This window comes from Lipotes vexillifer, unplaced genomic scaffold (genome assembly GCF_000442215.2).
Source record: "Lipotes vexillifer unplaced genomic scaffold, Lipotes_vexillifer_v1.1 scaffold426, whole genome shotgun sequence".
Classification (NCBI taxonomy): domain Eukaryota; kingdom Metazoa; phylum Chordata; class Mammalia; order Artiodactyla; family Lipotidae; genus Lipotes; species Lipotes vexillifer.
The window spans coordinates 3,401,162-3,421,505 of record NW_006779491.1 but is presented as its reverse complement, the minus strand read 5'-3'; the positions used below and the strand labels follow the sequence as shown (position 1 = coordinate 3,421,505).

The 20,344-nt window shown below is 57.1% G+C and overlaps 1 protein-coding gene across 1 annotated transcript in view; it reads right to left on the bottom strand.

Moving 5' to 3' along the window:
- Nucleotides 1-308: 308 nt before the first annotated feature.
- The window catches only part of GTF3C1 (general transcription factor IIIC subunit 1), a 74,649-nt gene continuing 54,613 nt past the window's right edge, over nucleotides 309-20,344 (bottom strand). Inside the window, exons 26-37 of the mRNA XM_007452820.1 lie at nucleotides 19,470-19,551; nucleotides 17,227-17,339; nucleotides 15,459-15,521; nucleotides 14,266-14,359; nucleotides 9,167-9,339; nucleotides 7,794-8,081; nucleotides 6,834-7,093; nucleotides 5,476-5,756; nucleotides 3,203-3,761; nucleotides 2,487-2,538; nucleotides 1,458-1,650; nucleotides 309-521 (exon numbers count right to left, since the gene is read on the bottom strand). Of these exons, the coding sequence (XP_007452882.1) occupies nucleotides 309-521; nucleotides 1,458-1,650; nucleotides 2,487-2,538; nucleotides 3,203-3,761; nucleotides 5,476-5,756; nucleotides 6,834-7,093; nucleotides 7,794-8,081; nucleotides 9,167-9,339; nucleotides 14,266-14,359; nucleotides 15,459-15,521; nucleotides 17,227-17,339; nucleotides 19,470-19,551 (2,371 nt within the window). The remainder of the gene's footprint in view (nucleotides 522-1,457; nucleotides 1,651-2,486; nucleotides 2,539-3,202; nucleotides 3,762-5,475; nucleotides 5,757-6,833; nucleotides 7,094-7,793; nucleotides 8,082-9,166; nucleotides 9,340-14,265; nucleotides 14,360-15,458; nucleotides 15,522-17,226; nucleotides 17,340-19,469; nucleotides 19,552-20,344) is intronic.

Below are 20,344 nucleotides of genomic sequence, written 5' to 3'. Positions count from 1 at the left end.
AGAGAGATCGGGAACACGAGGAGAGCTGGCGGGACCAGTGTCTCCAAGCTCTCCACCAGGCCCCGGGCTGACGCAGCACAGTCCTCGGGGCAGCCCCCGGAGGGCCTGGGAGCAGGCGGGCAGGCAGCCTTCCTTCCAGAGTTCCAGGCCAGAACCACAGGAGGGGCCGCAGGCTGGGCACACAGTGTCCCCGTGCGGCGGGCGGGACGCAGGGCCCCCCGTGCCCTGACCTCGCCAGGCTGCACCGCACATGTGGGCCCCCCAGGAGAGAACGTCCTCTCCTCAGGGCCGGCGCTGGGACAGGAGGCTCAGAAGTGGACCCACTTGTTCCAGTTGGCCTCGTGGGGGAAGGCGCGGCCCAGGCGGAGTGTGCAGTCCAGCGTGGGCTCGTAGAAGACCATGGGGCTCCCGCCCGGGCTGAGGGGCGTCTCTGCCTCTCCGCCCACCGGCTTAGAGAAGAGCGAGACGGCCGGAAGCTTTCTCAGCAGGCGCTTCTGAACGCAGCCGAGGGATTCCAGGCCCTGCAGACGACACAGACAGACCGGTTCATAGGGGTATTGTCCGCTGTGCCCGGAGCTGCTCCCAGAACAAACACCTGAACCTGGCCTTGAGAGACGAGTAGGGATTGACCAGGGGGGTTCAGGCAAAAGCCCAGGGCAAGAGAGAGAAGCGCGTGACCAGCATCTGTACAGTGGCCCTGTGTTGAGCAGGGGTTGCAGGCCAGCTTCCAGATGGGGTTCTGTTTGGCCCAGACCTGCTGTAAAGTGTGGGGAATTTCACACTGAACCTCCCATTTCCACTTCTGTGGAGGAGCTGGAGGCCCAGGGCACACAGGGCCGGAGCGCACGGCGGCCATCAGGCCGAGCTGCCCTCGGGAGGCCACGAGCACGTCTCCAGCTCTCCCTGCCACCCACGGGGGCTTGTCACTCACTACTCACCTGTCCCTGTGGGCCTGTGAGCCTCTGAGCCCTGGTCTAGAGAAAGGGTCAGAGGCAAGACCCCGGGAACGCCAACATGTAGGCCTGGGCAGCAGCTCGGGGCTGGGAAAGGGTGCTGTGAGGGACGGCCTAGGGACAGGAACCCAGGGCAGGGGTGGGGGATGTGGGAGGCTGGGCGCCAGCAGTGCTAAAGGGCACAGAGGCCAGAGGCAGGAGGACGGAAGCGGGCGTGGGGCTCGGCCAGCACCGCGGCCTCAGAGGGCAGTGGGGCTGACGCGGGGTGGGGAGTAAGCAGTGCAGGGGACACCTGGGGCCCGAGGCTCTTCTGAGGAACCTGGCTGTCTGCCAGGAGGCCAGTGCACCCCCGCGGGCCGAGCCTGTACGTGGCGGCCATACCCTCGAGCTCGGCCAATGCGCCCACCACCCCTGGCCCTCTGAGACTCAAGCCCAGACCCAGGAAGAGGGAGCTGCAGTGGGGGACGGGGACCCAATGAGGACCCTCCCCGAGCCCAGTCACACCTGGAGCAGCTCAAGCACAGCGAGGGGCTGCAGGACGCCCTCGTAGTGCTGTAGAAGGCAGCTCTCGGGCACGCCGGGCCTGGTCATGATGTGGTGCAGCATGCCCTCCATCATGCCCTTGATCACAGGCGTGTTCAGGCGGCCGTCCACGATGCGCCACGGGCGCCCGATGAAGCGGATGCTCTCACAGTCCCTGCGGGGTGGGCACACGGGTGTCAGGCTCGCATGGTCCCAGCTCCGGGGATGGGACACCAAGGCTCGGCGAGGTCTGGCGCCTGGCCTGGGGCTCAGGGCTGGGGACCGTCTTCCCTCTTGCTCTTCCACCTCCCCCCCACCCCATCTGGACAGACGGGGTCCCAGCCCCACGGCCCACGAGCGCCGGACCCACATCACCGCACACTGGCGGGGGCGGGGGGATGGGGGCGGGGGGAGTGCTAGGACCTCTGGATTTACCAGCTCCATCTGGGACCCGGGCCACTGGCTTGCCTCGCCTTCTGACCGAGCTCTCAGGTCTGTACTGAAAAGTTCTACTTCTGTGCTGTATACAGGGGCTCCAGACACACTTTCCTTAGAAGGCTTCTGCTAAAAGCTTAACCAGTAACTGGTCTGACACACAGGGTCCCGGCGTGGGACAGGCCCCAGGGTAGCTGGACACTTGGCTCTGACCGCGTGACTGGGCCCTGGCGGGGGGCGACATCTAAGCTGGGAGAGCACGGCCCCACCAACCTGAGGGTGATGTACACACTGGGGCAGGCGCCCCCCTCGCCAGAAAGGCTTTTGTGACACCCACTGTTCCCGACGGACCGGGCGCTACAGCAGTCAGCACTGCTGGCCCTTGTCCACCACGTGCAAGGAGCACCTGCCTGGCCCCCGAGGGAGCGAGACCAACAGTCCCTCCCGTGTCCCGGACCCCTGTGCCAGACAGATCTCTGTGAAAGCCCTTCGCGCAATCTTGGACCCTGGGGACAACCCCCAAGGCCCTCACCGCTCCCCCCCGGCCCAGGCCACCTGAGTCCGAAGCACACTCACCTTTCCCACGCTGCCTGGGAGAGGCCCCCGGCCGCAGAACCGTCCGCCAAACCTGACAAGAGAGAAAGGGTGTGGGAGACTGAAGGTGGTGAGGCCCATCCCTCCCCCATTCATCCCGCAAGTCCTTCTGGGTCTGAAGATAAAGCAGTGAACAAAGCAACAGCAATCCCGCTCCTCAGAGCCTTCACCCCGGGGCGGCGGGGCGTGGCGGGCAAAGCCTGCCCGCCCAGGACAGCACGGGACAGGTGGCGGGGTGCCAGTGTGCAGCTGTGCTCAGGGCCCAAGGACGCCCCGCCCTGGGGAGCGGTGAGCGCCTGAAGCCCTGACTGCAGAGCTGGGGGTGTGAAACCCTTGGGCAAAAACATCCCAGAGGATTACAACATGGGAGAGGAAAATGGGGCCCCTGCCAAGCCCCTGGGGAGGCCAGACCCCTCCCCTTTCTGCTTCCTGACAGGGATGCTTCAGGAAACATCTCTTTCCAGAACCAAGAGAGCGCCGTGTCCTCATGATTCACAGGTCGGCTTAGGAGCATCTGAGGCCTCTGCCCTCTAGTGGAAATATGAGTGTCAACAGGCAAGAGCTTCCCTGGAAGTCGAGGCCGTGAAAAGCTGATGTAAAGGCCCCTTTTGTGGCTGCAACAGGTTCCCGGTCCATCAGGCCCCGTGATAGAGAATGGGCTGGTGGGGGAAGGTGGTGTGGGGGACAGGGTTTGGTACCTCTGGGGTCTTCAGGGCCCTCCGGAAGCTGGGCCGCCTGACAGCTCAGCTGCTCTCGGCCTGGGGAGCTAGGCACCCCGACACCCTCTTGGTCCTCCTGCCCGGCTTCCGATGCTCTGGGGAGAGGCTCCCTCATGCCTGTGTCCTCAGGAGCTGTGGGCAGGGCAGGCACCTGGGTTTCTGGTTCTTCTTCTGCTCTGGGCCCCAGGCTGAGGGCCAAACGCATGTCCTGGAGTGTGGGCCTCTTTGTGGGGGGCTCCGGGGCACTCTCGGGGTCGGGCCCCCCGCCCTGGCTGTCCACATCTGCACTGGCCCAGCTGGCACGCCTCTTGGCGCTCAGGGGGCCCTGAGAAGGTGGTGCCTGCCTCTCAGAGGGGTCGTCCTCGCTGGAAGGCCCCTTGGGGGGTCTGGCCTGGGGATCTTCTCTTTGAGGGTCAGTGCCCTCCTCTTTGTCTTTTAGCCGCACCGAGTGCAGGAGCCAGGGCTCGGCAGAGGCCACGGACACCAGGCGAGCGGTGTTGCCACCGACTTCCAGCACCTGCTGTTGCTCTAAGAGGTCCTAGGAAAAGCAGGAGACACACGGCGTCTGTAGGGATCCCCAGGGTCATCGGGGTCCCCTTCCCCTGCCTGAGGTGTTTAAGGGTTCTGAGCAAGTGGCCAGCCCAGCTCCTTCAGGACAGGTGGCTCCGCCTGCGCCCTCAAAGCTGATGTGACCTTACAAGTCTCCTTCTGCCTGGCCAGCTCCTCCTAGACTTAACACCCCGAGGGTTACCAAGTTCTTCTGCAAAAGCCATAATTATCCCCAAGTGAAGGACAGTGACTCCTTCCCTTGTTCACCACACCCTCTTCCCACGTCCTTGTTCTTATCTACGAGCTGCACCAACTCTGGGCAGCAACACAGGGATTCACCAACATCTTTTTCTTTTTTATTAAAAAACCCACAAGTCAAGATTCAAGGAGTTTGCCCCTGTTCACAGCCTGGACGCAGGACTCACACCCACATCATGCGGGTCTGGGGAGGGTTAGCTGCGCATGCGCCACTAGGGCCCTGTGCTGGACACCAGGGAACAGAGGGAGCTGCCAGCCCCTCGCCTCTCGGCAGTCAGTGGGATCCGCTGCCTGGGCTCCAGCACCGGGGCTTGGGGAAATTCCTCACCCTCCCTCCCAGGGCCCCAGAGGCACTGTGAGTTTTAAGAACAATCCAACACCAAGTGAAAGGTACTCAACAGCCCTCTTGTATTTCCTGTATGGGTAAGGACTCCTTTGATAATGACAAGTATCGACTTCCACCCCCTCCCCCCACCGCCCCAGAAACACACGCAAGGCAGGCACCTCGCGACATCAGTAACACACAACATCGATAACAGCTGACACGCGGGAGGGCAAGCCCGGTGCCAGGGCACTTGATCTGAAAGGTCCAACTCTTCTCACATTCTTTGGGTTCAAGGGTCACTGATGAAAATGCGTCCGGGCAGGTAAAGCTGTAACCAAGCAGGACCCTATGGGGCCTTTGCGGGGCAGGCCTTTCCCGCATACCCTCTGCTTTAGCTACTCTCTGAAGTACCCAGGTAACAGTATCTGGTGCACTTTCCTGAGCTGTTTTACAGAGGCGAACCGCCCCCTCCCCATCAAATGGAAGAAATTTAAATTTGCAGTCCCCAGACCTACTGGCACCTAAGGACTGACAATGTTAACTAACCCCTGTGACACTGTCCTGTTCCCTCACCATCAGCCAATCAGAGAACTGTACACGAGCTGATCACGTACCCTGAGACCCCTCTCCCTCGCCTGGCCTTTAAAATTGCTTTGCTAAAACCTTTCAGAGAGCTCGGGGCTTTTTGGGGCATGAGCCACCTGTCTCCTTGCAGGGCCCTGCAGTCAGCCTTTCTCCCCTCCAAACTCCGACGTTTCGGCTTGTTGGGCCTCACTGCGCGTTGGGCACGCGGACTTGCACTAACAAGTGGTGAGTACTGTGGACCAGGTGCAGGTTATCTGGAGGCCGCAGAGAGCTGGGGAGGACAAGGCCCGTGGCTTGGGGGGCTCCGGCCAGCTGTGCTGAAGAAACAGGGCCCAGAGTGGCCAGACCTTCTAACGTTCAGGAGAAGCTGGCAAAATTTCAGGCAAGATCTCCCATCTTCAATGTTGACAACGAATCCAGCTTTTGAAAAAATTCCACTACATGCCCCAAGCCAAGCCCACCCGCAGCGTGCGTCTGGCCCATGAGTTGCTACTTCTGGTTTGGCTACCACAGTCGGCCTGAGAGCACTGCTCACCTGGACGTAGTCTGCGAAGGTCCGGCAGCGCTCCCCGTCTGTCCTTGCCAAGGAGGAGAAGCTTCGGCTCAACTCCACCCTGTCCACCCCAAAGCAACCGGCTGCTGCGATGGCCCCCTGGACCTCCAGGGCGGCGGACACATCTCTGGGTTTGTACCCAGATAGCGCCAGCTGGTGGGCGAACTCTTCCAAGCTGCAGGTGTCTTCCTGGCTGTTTATCAGCCTGGTGAATGTGTCAGGGAGGCAGGAGGTTCCCACCATCAGCTCTTCCAGAGAAGTGACTGTGGAGACCAGGAGGACCAGAATCAGCCTTGAGAAGCCCCTCCCCTCCCCAGACCGGTGTACAAGCGATGCCGAGGCAGGTCATGCTCCAACACCGACTCACTGCTCCCCAAATGTCCAGGGGTTGCCTTCTGGGTGGACACGGTTGGGCCCCTGGCAGTCGGGTTCCTGACACATGCCGCCCTGGGCCCTTGACTGCAGCCCACTGGATCCCCAGGGCCAGTATGATTCTCTTGTTCAAGACTCACAGGGAAGGGCTCAAAGGTGGGGCTGGGGTCTGAGAACCAGAACCCTAGAGCTCTGGAGGGAGCGAGGTGGCCCTCCACTCAGGCTGCCCGGGCCCCACCCTTCCTGATGCTCCCATGTCCACGGCGCCGCAGACCCCGTGAGATACGCCGGGACCCCTCCATAAGTCCCGACTTTTGTTCACACCAGCCACGGCTGGTTTCTGGTGCTTCCTGTACAAGGTGTCTCTGCTCAGACCACAAGCTACAGGTCATCACATTTTTGTCTGGGCCAAGCTCCTGACACAGCACAGAATACTGATGGTGGTTGTGAAGGTAAACACCTCAACACGTGAACATAAAGGCAAGTCAGACAGAGCAGGAAAGGGGTAGGAAGGGGGAAGAGAAGTGCAGGGACGAGGCCCTAGTACTCTCGTTTTACGTGGAGGGAGGAGAGACTGCCAGAAATTAAGGGTGCAGGGAATGGAGGTTCAAGCAAGTCGTTATCGCCTCAAAGGCAATCAACAGAACTCAGAAAAGTGTAAAAATTGGAAGTAAAGGAGATAAGAGATAATGAATATAAGCAGAATACTCATCTTTCACAGCAAGAGGTCAAAAGACAACACTCAGGCAAAACGACCATGGTGAGCGCTAACCACACAGCGGGCCCAGCCCAGGGCTCCCCGAGTGGGCAACTCAGGACCCGTGCCCCCCGCGCCGGCTGCTACGGATAGGAGGGCTTTTCCTTTGTTTTCCGCTTTGGCTCAGTCAGTGGTGGCTGCCGCACGTGGCCCTGGGAGCCTGGCCACGAGCCCCAGGTCTGGGCCGCGGGGCAGCTGGGGGGGCACTCACCAGCGGCTCCGAGCCCGGTGGGCTTCGGGGTGCAGCGCAGCCGGAGCCTGACCCGGCAGGAGTTCACCACAATGCTGTCGCTGGGGTTGAGGTTGCGGTTGCTGACGATGCCGGGGGCGCAGCAGCCCTTCATCAACAAGTAGTTGGTGTGGGAGGCCTGGCGGGCTTTCACCTCAATGCTCCGGCGCTTGGCCCCCGAGCCTTCGTCCAGGTCTTCCTCTTCGTCCTCGTCCTCTTCCAAGGCGCCGTCCTTTCCCAGGCTAGGAGCAGAAAACGGACCTGGACGATGGAGCCCAGCCAAGCCTTCTGCTGGTCTGGCCACCCCCTCAGAGAGCGGCGCTCTGACCACAGACGCGGCCCTGGCATCCGGCTGTGAGGTCAGGTCAGCACAGACTGCGCTCCAGATTCATCTCCCCCGTCCACCTTCCATACCCGCCCCCACAACGTCCCTATACCTGTGTCTCTACAAGAGCTGTCCCTTCGGCCTGGAAACCCTTGCTAGTCTCTGTCCAAAAATGCCTGCTTTTCCATTAAATCCCAATTCAGCTATTACGGCCTCAAGGAACCTTTAACGATCCCCCTTGCTCTGCCTACCCCACCCTTTGTGCCACACTGTTCTAGGTCCTTCTCTTTGGCATGGCCCAGTCACCCCCTCCTCTGGCTCCCCCGGCGCCCAGAGGCACCAGCAGGAGGTGCTGCACTGGAATCCCTGGTTCACAGACCCATGAGGCCCCGACCCGGGAGCTCCCGGAAGGCCCTGCCGGCCCTGCCGGCCCTGCCGGCAAATACCCACACAATGCCAAGCACAACGCAGAGAAACGCAGCACGTGTTCACTGAAAATAAAAACCAGATGACTGAGGAAATAAAACTGCAGATGCCACAGCCTGAGTGGAAGTGATGGTGCCCAAAGCCCCCGACGGTGCTCGGAGCAGCATGCCAGCGGCTGCCCTGGCTCTTACCTCTTAATGACCTCGTTCTCCACCATTGAACTGTCCACCACAACGATCTGCTCTGGGATCCTGACGTCCATGGAAACAAGGCCCAAAGAGAAAAGGGTCAGGACGGCCACACAGTGTCCTCCAGGGCCATCCAAAGAAAATGCCACCAGGTCGCTCGTGGAGTCATTATTATCCTGGTCTTTGAAGGAAAAATTATCTGGCTGGTCCAACTTGCCGGCAGCCCGGATTCTGTCGAAGAACTGGAATGATTCTGTGCAGATGGTACTCGGAAATCGCCACGTGAAAATCCTACACAGAAAGAGAAGGGAAGGGCCTTTCTGAGGACGGGGTGCTGGAGGCCTTGGTGCGGATGGGCTGAGGGCACTTCAAATCTTGCCGTCAACACTAAAACACACCAGCTTCTCCCTGGAAGCCCTGTTTTCCATCTCGGATGAAGGTGCTGCACCTTTTCATCTAACCCAACACCCTAGGCCTCGTGGTACCAAACTGGGGGAGGTGAATGTGCTTTTTGTAATCATCTTTACACAAGGCAAGCCCTGAACCCCTAGAGAGGGGAGGGGACAAGCGTGTGTTCGATCTCACAGTCTCCACTCGGAGCCTGCAGTCAAGCCCTTGCCTCTGTCCAGAGGGGTGACTTTGCAGACCCTGTAAAACCTCTTGCTGACGTGCCGCAAACTGGGTCTAAAAAGTACATGATGGGGTTTCCCTGGTGGCGCAGTGGTTAAGAATTCACCTGCCAATGCAGGGGACACGGGTTCGAGCCCTGGTCCGGGAAGCTCCCACATGCCACGGAGCAACTAAGCCCATGCGCCACAACTACTGAGCCCGCGTGCCACAACTACTGAAGCCCACGTGCCTAGAGCCCGTGCTCCCCAACAAGAGAAGCCACCGCAATGAGAAGCCCGCACGCAGCAACAAAGACCCAACGCAGCCCAAAACAAATAGATAGATAAATTTATATATATATAAAAAGAGCAACTTAAAAGTACATGATGGCTTCCAAATGAAGTGTGTGAGCCTGCAAGGCAGGCGGCCTGGTACAGCTCGGAGCCGTGAAGATTAGGAACGAGGTTATGCCCAACCGGGAGGGTGCACTTTCAGCTGGTCTAATTATTAGAAACTCATTTTACCCAACTTGATGGGAAAAAGGGAAACAAACTACCTACAAAATTGGTAAAACACCCCAACACAAAATACGGCAAGCAATAACCTTATTCCCATAGAAGGGGGGACAGACATTGATGAGACACTTGGTCCCAGAGGCTGCGTCTCGCGAGGCCCGGGCCGCCCTGCTCTCTGATGAAGAGGAACGCCCGTCACTTCCTCTCACCTGTGCTCCTCTCCGCAGACAGGCCCCGCCCTCCCGTGCTCACCTGTGGTAGGTCTGGGACAACTGGTAGGACATGGGCGCGAAGGGCAAAGCGCGGTTTTTCTTGGGGCCCAGTGTGTGGCTGACCCGGCGCCGGTTGACCAAGCTCCTCTTCTGGTACTCCACAAAGGCCTTCACCAGGATGTGGTCCTTATACTCCCGGTAGAGGCGGAACGTCTGTAACACAGCAGGCCGTGTGTGAACAGGGCTCTCCAGCCGGCAGGGGGAAGACCCAGAGGTGGATGGACAGAAGCCACAGCTGATCATCGATGGAGGAAGCGGCTGGCGGTGGGGGAGAGCCCGGAGGAAGCCCACATCCCGACGGTCGGCCTGCACCCACCTTCACGTCACCTCAGAGAGTACAGAGAACAGGCAACTGCAGGGAAAGGCGGATGCCTATTTCTCTGGCTGCAAAGACGCTGGGAGCTGACGCAGAATCATCTCTGATAGCACTGTATCCCTTACCCCAACCCAACCCATCAGCATGTCTGCTGGGCTCTACCCCCAAAATATGTTCCCAGACGCATCTGGTCTGTGCCATCTACACTGCCACCATCTGGGCCATGCCACCATCGTTCCTCCCCGTGGCCCCCTGCCCCCAGCCCGACCACTCTGCACAGCAGCCAAAGTAGCCCTTCGATGCCTAAATCAGACCACACGTTCCTTCCCTGCCTCAAAGCCCCGATGACTTCTGTCTGCAGGGGGAACCCTCAGTCCTCACTAGGCTTGACGAGACCCCCGTGAGTGGAACCCGGTCCACCACCCTGGCCTTGACTCCTATAGTAAGTGCAGCCCTTGCTTGCCACCCTCCAGCCTCACCGGCTTCCTTACGCTTCTTGAACAAGCCAAGGCACTCCCGCCTCGGGGCCTTTGCACTTCCCGCTCCCATTTCTTGGACAGCACACTCCCCCAGTCTCTGCGTGGCTGACTCCCTAACATTCGGCTCTCAGCTCACACACTCCCCTCAAAGGCCAAATCCTCCTCCATCCTGCTGCTCTGCAGTCAACTCAATTACATTAACCTGTTTCCTTTTCTCTGTAATAACTGTGTCTACCTGAAATGATCTCATTTGTTTATTCACTGTCACTCTCTTCCAGAAGAACACAGACTCGACTCTTACTGCTGCCCCAGCAGGCACCTGGCACCCAGCATGGAGCAAACTGGAGGGCGGTGTTGGGTCCTGGGCGCAGAGGCTCCCCCCGTGGGCCACGCCGCCATGGCTCCCTGGCTCGCAGATGTGGATCCTGCCCAGAGGGGCAGCAGCTCAGGGGACTGCGGGACCGGCAGTCCCGTCATTCCAGTTTCCCGAACAGTGCTGGTTCAGTCAACTGACAGCAAATGTCGAGTACACACCAGCCTCCAGGGAAGTTCAAAGCACTGGCCAAGAAAACCTGCAGGCACGGTCTGAGAATCCTGGCTTAGAAAGTTCTCTGCTGCACTGACCCCGGGACCTGAGGGTGACAGGAGACTGAGGCTCACGGGCTTCGAGGGATCTTCCGAGGCCACACTGCTGGGAGGGGCGGGACCAGGGAGAGGATGAGGTCTCATCCTCGAGCCAGTGGCCAGGGGATTGGGAGTCACGTGGTGGTCAGTTGGGGTGCTGGGGCAGCATGGGGGTGGCTCTCCCGGAGACAGAGTGGGGTCTGGGCACATACTGGGTCCTGTCAGTCCGAGGTGCGCACAGTGCCCTCGATTTCTCCAGGTACCAACTCTACGTCCGTCCTGGTGCACGGACTAGCAGCCTGATGCGGAAAGACTGAGCAGGGCGGAGGGAAGAAGCAGGACGCAGCCGTCAGGTCATCACTGCTTTCCCCCAAGCGGAAGTGGAAGCTGAATCCAGCTTCCTGTGAAACACCTGCACCTTCTGCTTGTCTCTTCCATGTGAAGACGAGGATGGGCACACTCCCCAGACGGCCGCTGGCGTGCAACAGGGGCGCACAGACCACGCACAGTGAGTGGGGAGTGTGGCACAGCCCGTCAGACTCCCAAGAGGCTGGGCTGTCACAGACACAGTGAACTACCGCCATCTGGGGTGCCTGTGACGTCCGCCTTCCTGCAGCACACTTCCCGGAAGCTCGGGGCTGCAGGGAGCCTGGTAGGATCCCAGGTGGCCTCTGACCTCAGGGGAACCCTCAGTCCTCACTAGGCTTGACGAGACCCCCGTGAGTGGAACCCGGTCCACCACCCTGGCCTTGACTCCTATAGTAAGTGCAGCCCTTGCTTGCCACCCTCCAGCCTCACCGGCTTCCTTACGCTTCTTGAACAAGCCAAGGCACTCCCGCCTCGGGGCCTTTGCACTTCCCGCTCCCATTTCTTGGACAGCACACTCCCCCAGTCTCTGCGTGGCTGACTCCCTAACATTCGGCTCTCAGCTCACACACTCCCCTCAAAGGCCAAATCCTCCTCCATCCTGCTGCTCTGCAGTCAACTCAATTACATTAACCTGTTTCCTTTTCTCTGTAATAACTGTGTCTACCTGAAATGATCTCATTTGTTTATTCACTGTCACTCTCTTCCAGAAGAACACAGACTCGACTCTTACTGCTGCCCCAGCAGGCACCTGGCACCCAGCATGGAGCAAACTGGAGGGCGGTGTTGGGTCCTGGGCGCAGAGGCTCCCCCCGTGGGCCACGCCGCCATGGCTCCCTGGCTCGCAGATGTGGATCCTGCCCAGAGGGGCAGCAGCTCAGGGGACTGCGGGACCGGCAGTCCCGTCATTCCAGTTTCCCGAACAGTGCTGGTTCAGTCAACTGACAGCAAATGTCGAGTACACACCAGCCTCCAGGGAAGTTCAAAGCACTGGCCAAGAAAACCTGCAGGCACGGTCTGAGAATCCTGGCTTAGAAAGTTCTCTGCTGCACTGACCCCGGGACCTGAGGGTGACAGGAGACTGAGGCTCACGGGCTTCGAGGGATCTTCCGAGGCCACACTGCTGGGAGGGGCGGGACCAGGGAGAGGATGAGGTCTCATCCTCGAGCCAGTGGCCAGGGGATTGGGAGTCACGTGGTGGTCAGTTGGGGTGCTGGGGCAGCATGGGGGTGGCTCTCCCGGAGACAGAGTGGGGTCTGGGCACATACTGGGTCCTGTCAGTCCGAGGTGCGCACAGTGCCCTCGATTTCTCCAGGTACCAACTCTACGTCCGTCCTGGTGCACGGACTAGCAGCCTGATGCGGAAAGACTGAGCAGGGCGGAGGGAAGAAGCAGGACGCAGCCGTCAGGTCATCACTGCTTTCCCCCAAGCGGAAGTGGAAGCTGAATCCAGCTTCCTGTGAAACACCTGCACCTTCTGCTTGTCTCTTCCATGTGAAGACGAGGATGGGCACACTCCCCAGACGGCCGCTGGCGTGCAACAGGGGCGCACAGACCACGCACAGTGAGTGGGGAGTGTGGCACAGCCCGTCAGACTCCCAAGAGGCTGGGCTGTCACAGACACAGTGAACTACCGCCATCTGGGGTGCCTGTGACGTCCGCCTTCCTGCAGCACACTTCCCGGAAGCTCGGGGCTGCAGGGAGCCTGGTAGGATCCCAGGTGGCCTCTGACCTCATCCCTTTTCTTTTTTGGGGGTGGGGGTGGGGGGGTGGGCACACCTCGTGGCTTGTGAGATTTTAGTTCCCTGACCAGGGATGGAACCCGGGCCCTTGGTAGTGAAAGCGTGGACTCCTAACCACTGGACCACCAGGGAATTCCCCGACTTCGTCCCTCAGGACCTCCCACTCCCTGCTGCCAGGGGGAGGGGGTCGCTGAAGAAGGGCCCTGTGTCCTCCTTGGGCTCAGCTGTTCTCTCTCATGCGACTTCCCACACCCTGGGTGGTCAGGGAGAGTGACAGCCCCTTGGCACCAGCCCTACCGCTCAGACCCAACCTGGAAATGGAGCCAGAGGAAGGAAACGTGAGGCCACAGCCCTGGCTGGGACACAGGGACCAGGCTCTTGCCATAACTTGGGGGCTGGGCTTTCTCGCGTGACGGGGGTTGGAACAACCCCCGAGGTCCTGCTAGCTCTAACCCCGGCTGGGCAGGAGAGATCATCAGGGTCCTGCCCTCTCCACTCCTGACTGCAGACTGTGGGGTGGGGCCTGGGGCCCACGTGCCACAAGAGCTCTCCAGTTGACTCTGAAGCATTCCCCACAAAGTTTGGGACAGCACCCGTCTAAACAGATCAGTAGGATGAGAAATAACACCAGGCTTTTGTTTTCTTATTTTTTTCCCCCTCATGTCCCAAACTGGCTCGAAGAGCTGAGTTTTGGGTTTAGAGACTAAATACAAAAGTAGACAGGCTCTACTTGGAACACACTTTTGCAATCATTAGAAACAAGGGAAGCACAGGATCGGGGAGTGGGCTCCTCTGCTGGGGGCTTGGAGCCACACAGACTCAGGTTAGATGGGTGAGCTCTGGGATCTTGGGCATGGGCTTTTTAACTTCTCTGAACCTCAAGTTTTCACACTTGTAAAAGAGTACTTCCCAGGCTTAGTGCGGGGCTGAATGAGATCCGCCTTTCTCTTTCATCCTCATTGGGCCACAATAAAGCAGCATTACAGTTCTAGTAAGTTCTCAGGAGATATATGACTCAGTGCCTGCAGAAAGGCAGCTTTCCCACTGGGTGATATCTAGCAATCAAAATACGTTGACACTTGTCCGTTATAATTGGAAAAGATATGCCATGTAGTCCAATTACTTTCTCAGCTCTTTTGAGAGGTTCATTTCCTCTTCTGCCTAATTTTCTGCCTTCCACATTAGACTCAAAACCTCAGCGCTGGGAGGGCTTTTGGAGGTCACCAGATCCTGTGCCCATACTTCAAAGATGAACAGGGGAGCTCCCTGGTGATCCAGGGGTTAGGACTCGGTACTCTCACTGCTGTGGCCTGGGTTCAATCCCTGGTTGGGGAACTGAGATCCCAAAAGCAGCGCGGTTCGGCCAAAAAAAAAAAAAAAAAAGAAGAAAAAGAAAGATGAATGGAGTGAGGGCTAGAGTCCCAGGGGCAATCATGTCCTCTGAGGCCCTGCAGTGAAGTGAAGGGGTGGAAACCTCACACGGCCCGGCCTGGGAAGGGCCCCGAGTTCCAGAGCACTGCTGTGAAGCTGAGGTTGCGTCCTGGACACCCACCTGAAATGACTGGTAGATCTCCATCTGGCTGTCCGAGAGGGCCAGTGTGCTCTGGATCAGGTTCTGGAGCACCAGGAAGTGGATGTCATCCACGCTGAAAGAGACGGGGCAACAGGGCCACGTGAGCCCACAGGCTGCAGGGCACCGCTCATCTTGGGTAGATTCGGTCTCAAAAAAGTTTTGAATCTCACAAAAGTGATACGAATGTCCAAACTAGTCATAAACCAAAACAAAAGAAATGATGGTTTTTATGCCTTACTGATTGGTCCATTTTCACAGGGAAAAAGTTTCAGTCTGGTGGGCAAGGGGTGACATAACCTGGAAACGGGTTTTCCTGACAACTAACACATGTGGTTAGTGCTTAGATTTTCTTTTTGTCTAATTTTATTTTATTTTATTTTTTGGTACGCGGGCCTCTCCCGTTGTGGAGCACAGGCTCCGGATGCGCAGGCTCAGTGGCCATGGCTCACGGGCCTAGCCGCTCCACGGCATGTGGGATCTTCCCGGACCGGGGCACGAACCCGTGTCCCCTGCATCGGCAGGCAGACTCTCAACCACTGCGCCACCAGGGAAGCCCCTTGTCTAATTTTAAACAACTGTTTCTCCAACGAGAATAGGCTTTTCATTGAATACAGAGCTAAAAATCAAATTGAATATTGATTATCCAAAATGGAAAGAAAAGGCCAAGGCTTCTTTCCTTCTTTCTTTTTTTTCTTTACTTTTCGCCACGCTGCGCAGCGTGTGAGATCTTAGTTTCCCCACCAGGGGTCAAACCGGCGCCCCCCTGCAGTGGGGGTGCGAAGTCTTAACCTCTGGACCACCAGGGAAGTCCCAAGGGAGTTTTTGCTTGGGAAGTTCATGGGCTAGGAGTTCAGACCCCTTCCCCAACCCGTCCTCAGGCTGGGCCAGTGACAGTTGGGGTGAGGGGTCGGCACACTCTCCCCACACAGGGCCTAATAATAAATAATTTAGTCTCTTTGGGCCCAGTGGTCTCTGTTGCAGCCACTCAACCCTGCCGTTAGAGCATGAAAGCAGTGCAGACTACACGTGCAATGGTTGTGGCTGCGTTCCAATAACACTTTATTTCCAGAAACCGGCGCCAGGCTAGATTCGGCCCCAGATGACCCTGTGCTAGGCTGCAGACAACCCAATCAAGCAGCCTAGGAAAAGGCACTGGGTCTGTCAGTACTTGCCTATTAAGTTCATCCTCTTTCCTGACTTGGTCTTTTTCATCTCCAATCATCAAAACTCGGTATCTGCATAGGAAACAGAAGAACCTGTGAATGGAGCCCAGCTGACCTTCCACAGCCAAGGGGATGCTCACGGGAGGTGGTTACTGACTGGCTAACATGGCAGAAAAAACAGTAAAGTCCCTAAAACTGAAACATGTACATGTTAATTAAAATGAGAAAACACCACGTTCTGCCCATCGAATTGAGCGTGCTGCAAGAATGAGGGTTGAGGAAATGAGGAATGTTCGTTCACTGACCATTTTGAGGTAACAAGGAGACGTTAACTCACAGGGAGCGACTGTTAAGTGTTACCGGAGGAGGACAGCTGTGGGTTCACCATGACAAAGAACAAGCATAAGGAAGAAGGTGGCGAGAAAACGCCCCACAGGGCACAGCTGTACTACGTGATGGATCACAGGTTGACCCCCGGTCTACTTTTCTGAGCTCCAAGTAATCTTGTTTTATTGTGTTCATACCAAGCAAATAAATATAGGAGTAAATCGGAGAACTCTACAAAACAACATGGCCACCTGTTTGAGACATTTCTTTGGTTTCTACAACACTAAAGTCAAAACTCATCTTTGCAATCGTAAATGCTTCCTAAAATTTAGGAGCAAGACAAAGCACCTTTTCAGAAAAACATGACCTGATTTTGGTCAAACAAGAAAATATGTGGAACCATCTTCTCTTTTGCTTTGCCTGCCAGAACGCGCAAGATCAAATTCAGTGGTAAACTGTTACAGCTGCAACTTTTTTCTTTCTCCTTTCCCTATAGATGGGTCATGAACTCTTATTTAAAACTCTTCAACGTCTCCTTTCATAACTAAAAGCTGCCCCACAGATTTATTGAAAATATGTGGGGACAGAAATTATACATAGGTAAACAGGCCACTTGAAACATCTTCAAGACTGAAGAGAAACCATGCCACTTGTGGGTTCTGGGGAAGAGTTTGTGGCAAAGGCAAAATCTGTAAACGACTACAAATCGCTCGTTGGCCCTGGCACACAGTGGGCACGACATAAACTATTTGTTGTTGGGTGAATGAAAGGATGAGATCCCCAACTGAAACGCAGACGGCTCACTGAAAAGGTACCACACAGTTCACGGTGGGACCTGATGGATGGACGTTGTCTCTACAGGGAGAAATGTGGAAATACAGTGGCGAGAGTGACTATCCTGATGAGGATGGTGAAGAGAAGGGGATTCACGTTTGGATTAAGCAGCGGAAATAGGTCTGGTTCACAGCACTCAAGGTTTTCAAGCTTCACAGGTCTGGGCTCAAACCCAAGTATGTTTCTTTTCCGGATGCCCAGTGGTTGAGCTGGAAAGAGCAGGGGCTCTGGGGTCAGACCTACCTAAGTTCAAATCCTGGCCTGGGGCTCACTAGCACTGTGAACTTGGGAAGTTAAGTACACCTCAGCGTTTCCTCGCGCTTAAAATGAGCAATCATGGCAAAAGGACTCAAATACTTGAGTAAGCCAGAATTAAGTCAGAGCAGGGCCTTCCTGTAATGGAAGGGAGTACTTGGTGGGGCGCGAGGGATGGCAGTGCCTCCCATTTTCAAGTCGCCCACGAGAGGAGACGAGGGCGTCCAGAGTCCAGAGTAGTGCAGGGCTCGCTGCAAAGTCAAGTGGAACGGCTGGTGGGGGACACACCCGTGGCGGTCCTGGCCGGTGACTTTTCCTCTTGACCCAAAGTTCACACAGAACCTTCTCAAGGGAATCTTACCTGGCAAACAGCTCCTTGAGTGTGTCTGGGATTTCAAGGTTAGGATTCCTTAGGGCTGAACTGAACTTCTCTTTAAGCTTCTCCACAAATTCTTTAAATTCGCTGGCACAAACCTTTCAACATGAGAGAATGAGATGTTCAGCTCTTTTTCTCCCCGAATGGAGCTTTCACTAAGACACACTGAGGGAAAATCTTGTAGCAAACTCCCTCGGCAGCGACTTCCCAGAGACACTGACAGAAACACTGTCTCCTGTGCCCTCCTGCCTCCCCAGCCCCCCGGGAAGGTGACAGATGCTCACCACTTCGCTCGGAGATGGAGAGCCTTACACCTGCGCCGCCAGCACTCTCCCCCAAGCCCCACATGGGAGCCGCGAACATGTCACGTGCAGTCTCCTCCAATCAGCAGGCCTGTGTCCCCTTGTCGCCTCCCTCCCCCCAGGTCTGTCCCGCTGTGACTCACCTGTGCAAGTCGGCCTCCACCGCCGCGCTCAACCTTGAACCCCAAACCAGACCATTCCTCCTCTGTACCCAACCTGCGACCATCCCAGTGCAGACCTGGATCACAGCGTGCTCCCTCACTGCCGCGCCACCCCCAGGCTCACACCTCCAACTCATCCTCCATGGTGTGGCCGGCAAACTGACCCCATCACCCTGTCACCCGGTGTCCAGCGCTACAGGACAAGTTCACACTCCTCCCTGACGCCTCTCGCTGCCGTCCTCCCATGGGGCACCTCGCCCCCCCCACCCCCTACTTCCTTCTCTGCCTTTCCTCGGCTGGTCCCTCATCTCTGCAGTCTGGGCTCAGTGCTGACACATTTGAAAAGCCCTCTGTAGTAGACGCCGTTGGTCGCCTACTTCCTTCATCCCGTTCTTTCTTAGCAGTGGAGCCAGCCCCAATTTGGTATGGGGAGACAGCCTGCCCAGCTTCCCGAGGTGAGTCAGGACGGATCTTCTGGGAAAGGCTGTCCCCTCCCTGATACAAGGGCCCTCTCCCCACTTCTTCTTGCCCTGGGATTCTGTTGTGAGGACTGAGCTCTAGCAGTTACCTGGCAGCGATGAGGTGACCAGCATGAGGATGGAAAGCTGACCACCAGGGATGGGGACGGAGTGACAGGATAAACCTGGGACCCCGAGGACATCTCTGCTTTGCTGCACCTGCATAGGATGGCCTACTTCCAGGCTGCTTGGCACACTGGGAAAAAAAAGCCTTAAGCCCTTGTTATGTTTTTTTTTTTTTCCGTCACCTGCATCAAAAGCACTCCTAATTCTCCCTCTGAGACCTCAGAGGCCTGTGCTTTCCTCTCAGGGTGGCTGCACTGTTCTGCGGTGTGCATTTGCTTCTCTGCCCGTCCCACTGCCCTGTGGCTCCATTTCAGCTGGTCTCGCCTGGCGCAAGGCCGGACATACACACAGCGGAGTCCGGTGTTAGCTCAATGAGTGAGGGGTGAGCAGACTCTGAGCCACAGAGCAGAGAAGACTGGGTCTGGAAAGACAGCTTCCTTCCTTGTCAATCACCGTCCCGGCCCTGCCCACAGAAAACTCACAAAGAAAACTCATGGCCGGGCTTCCCTGGTGGCACAGTGGTTGAGTCCGCCTGCCAACACAGGGGACAAGGGTTCGAGCCCTGGTCCGGGAAGATCCCACATGCCGCGGAGCAACTAAGCCCGTGTGTCACAACGACTGAGCCTGCGCTCTAGAGCCCGCGAGCCACAACTACTGAGCCCGCGTGCCACAACTACTGAAGCCCACGCGCCAAGAGCCCATGCTCCACAACAAGAGAAACCACCACAATGAGAAGCCCACGCACCGCAACGAAGAGTAGCCCCCGCTCGCCGCAACTAGAGAAAGCCCGCGCACAGCAACAAAGACCCAACGCAGCCAAAGATAAAAATAAAATTTTAAATTAAAAAAAAAACAAACTCATGGCCTATCCACGAGCTTTCTAGAAGTCTAGCTGTTTGTAATTCCTGAAGAGCAACCCTATTTTCTTAATAAAATAGACCCAAGACACAGCAGCGTTGCACAGAGACATGGCAAATTCTAATCATCTTTAAAACTGATGCTGGACCCAGATCAAGTGAGGGCCACAGCCAAAGAACTGACAAGTCAATTTCCCAATGAGCAGGGGAAAAGCCCATGTTTGCAAGGCTGGCAGAGGCACCGTGGGACCCAGAGGACCAGACTAGAACCTAGAAATCCCTGCCTTCAGGGCAGGCTGAGCCCGACCACCGCGCGGGGCCCACCTTTGGGTCTCCGTAGTCGCATTTTCGACTCATGAAATCTCCAACCAGCGCCTTATCCTGGTACACCTCGGCGAGGCAAACCCTGTGGGGAGAGCAGGCCGCAGTGAAGCCTGGGCAATGTAACGATGCCCACGTTCAGAACCACCGGAAGATTTCTGTCCTAACAGTTCTGGCCTTGGGTAAACACGAAGTAGGATCTGCTTATGTGCCTGCTGGGTCATTATAGCTTTTGAAAATGAAGGATTTGGGGTCGGCCCGTTTGTGCTCACGCTTCACATCTCGACTTCTCTGCACTTCTGTCCTCCACGCGCAAACTGAGAACAGTAGCTTCCACCCTCCTGCCCTCATGGGGATTTGGCCGGGACCACAGGAGAGACCTATGTCAAAGAGGATCTTCTATTTAAAAACAGGCCCTGGTGTTTGGTATTAAGAGCTCCGGCCTCCTCCAGCACTCTGCCCACTGCACACATCTTCACACCTCCAGGCACCAAAAGAGCCTGACCTGCCCAAAGGGAAACGGAGGGAAAGACAACCAGTGTTTGCTGGGTTCCTAGGAGCTGCGTACTTTGAAAGCTGAAGCTGCTCCTTCATAAAGAGCTTGCAAGGTAGAGACTGTCATTCCACTTCACAGCTCAGTGAGGTGTAGGGTCCGCCCCTGCCCCCGAGGTCACACAGAAGCCAAGGGCCAGGGCAGGTGGGACAGGCGTGGTTACTATTGGTATCGTTCTGCTCACAGGTGGGGCAACAGCCTCTAAGGGGATAAATGCCCCGTCCCAGGTCCCACAGCTCTGAGCTGCAGTGGACGGAGACCTGGCCTGCGCACCCTGCAGCCCCCTTCATGTCCCCCTTCCCCAGCTGCTGCAGGACAAGAGGAA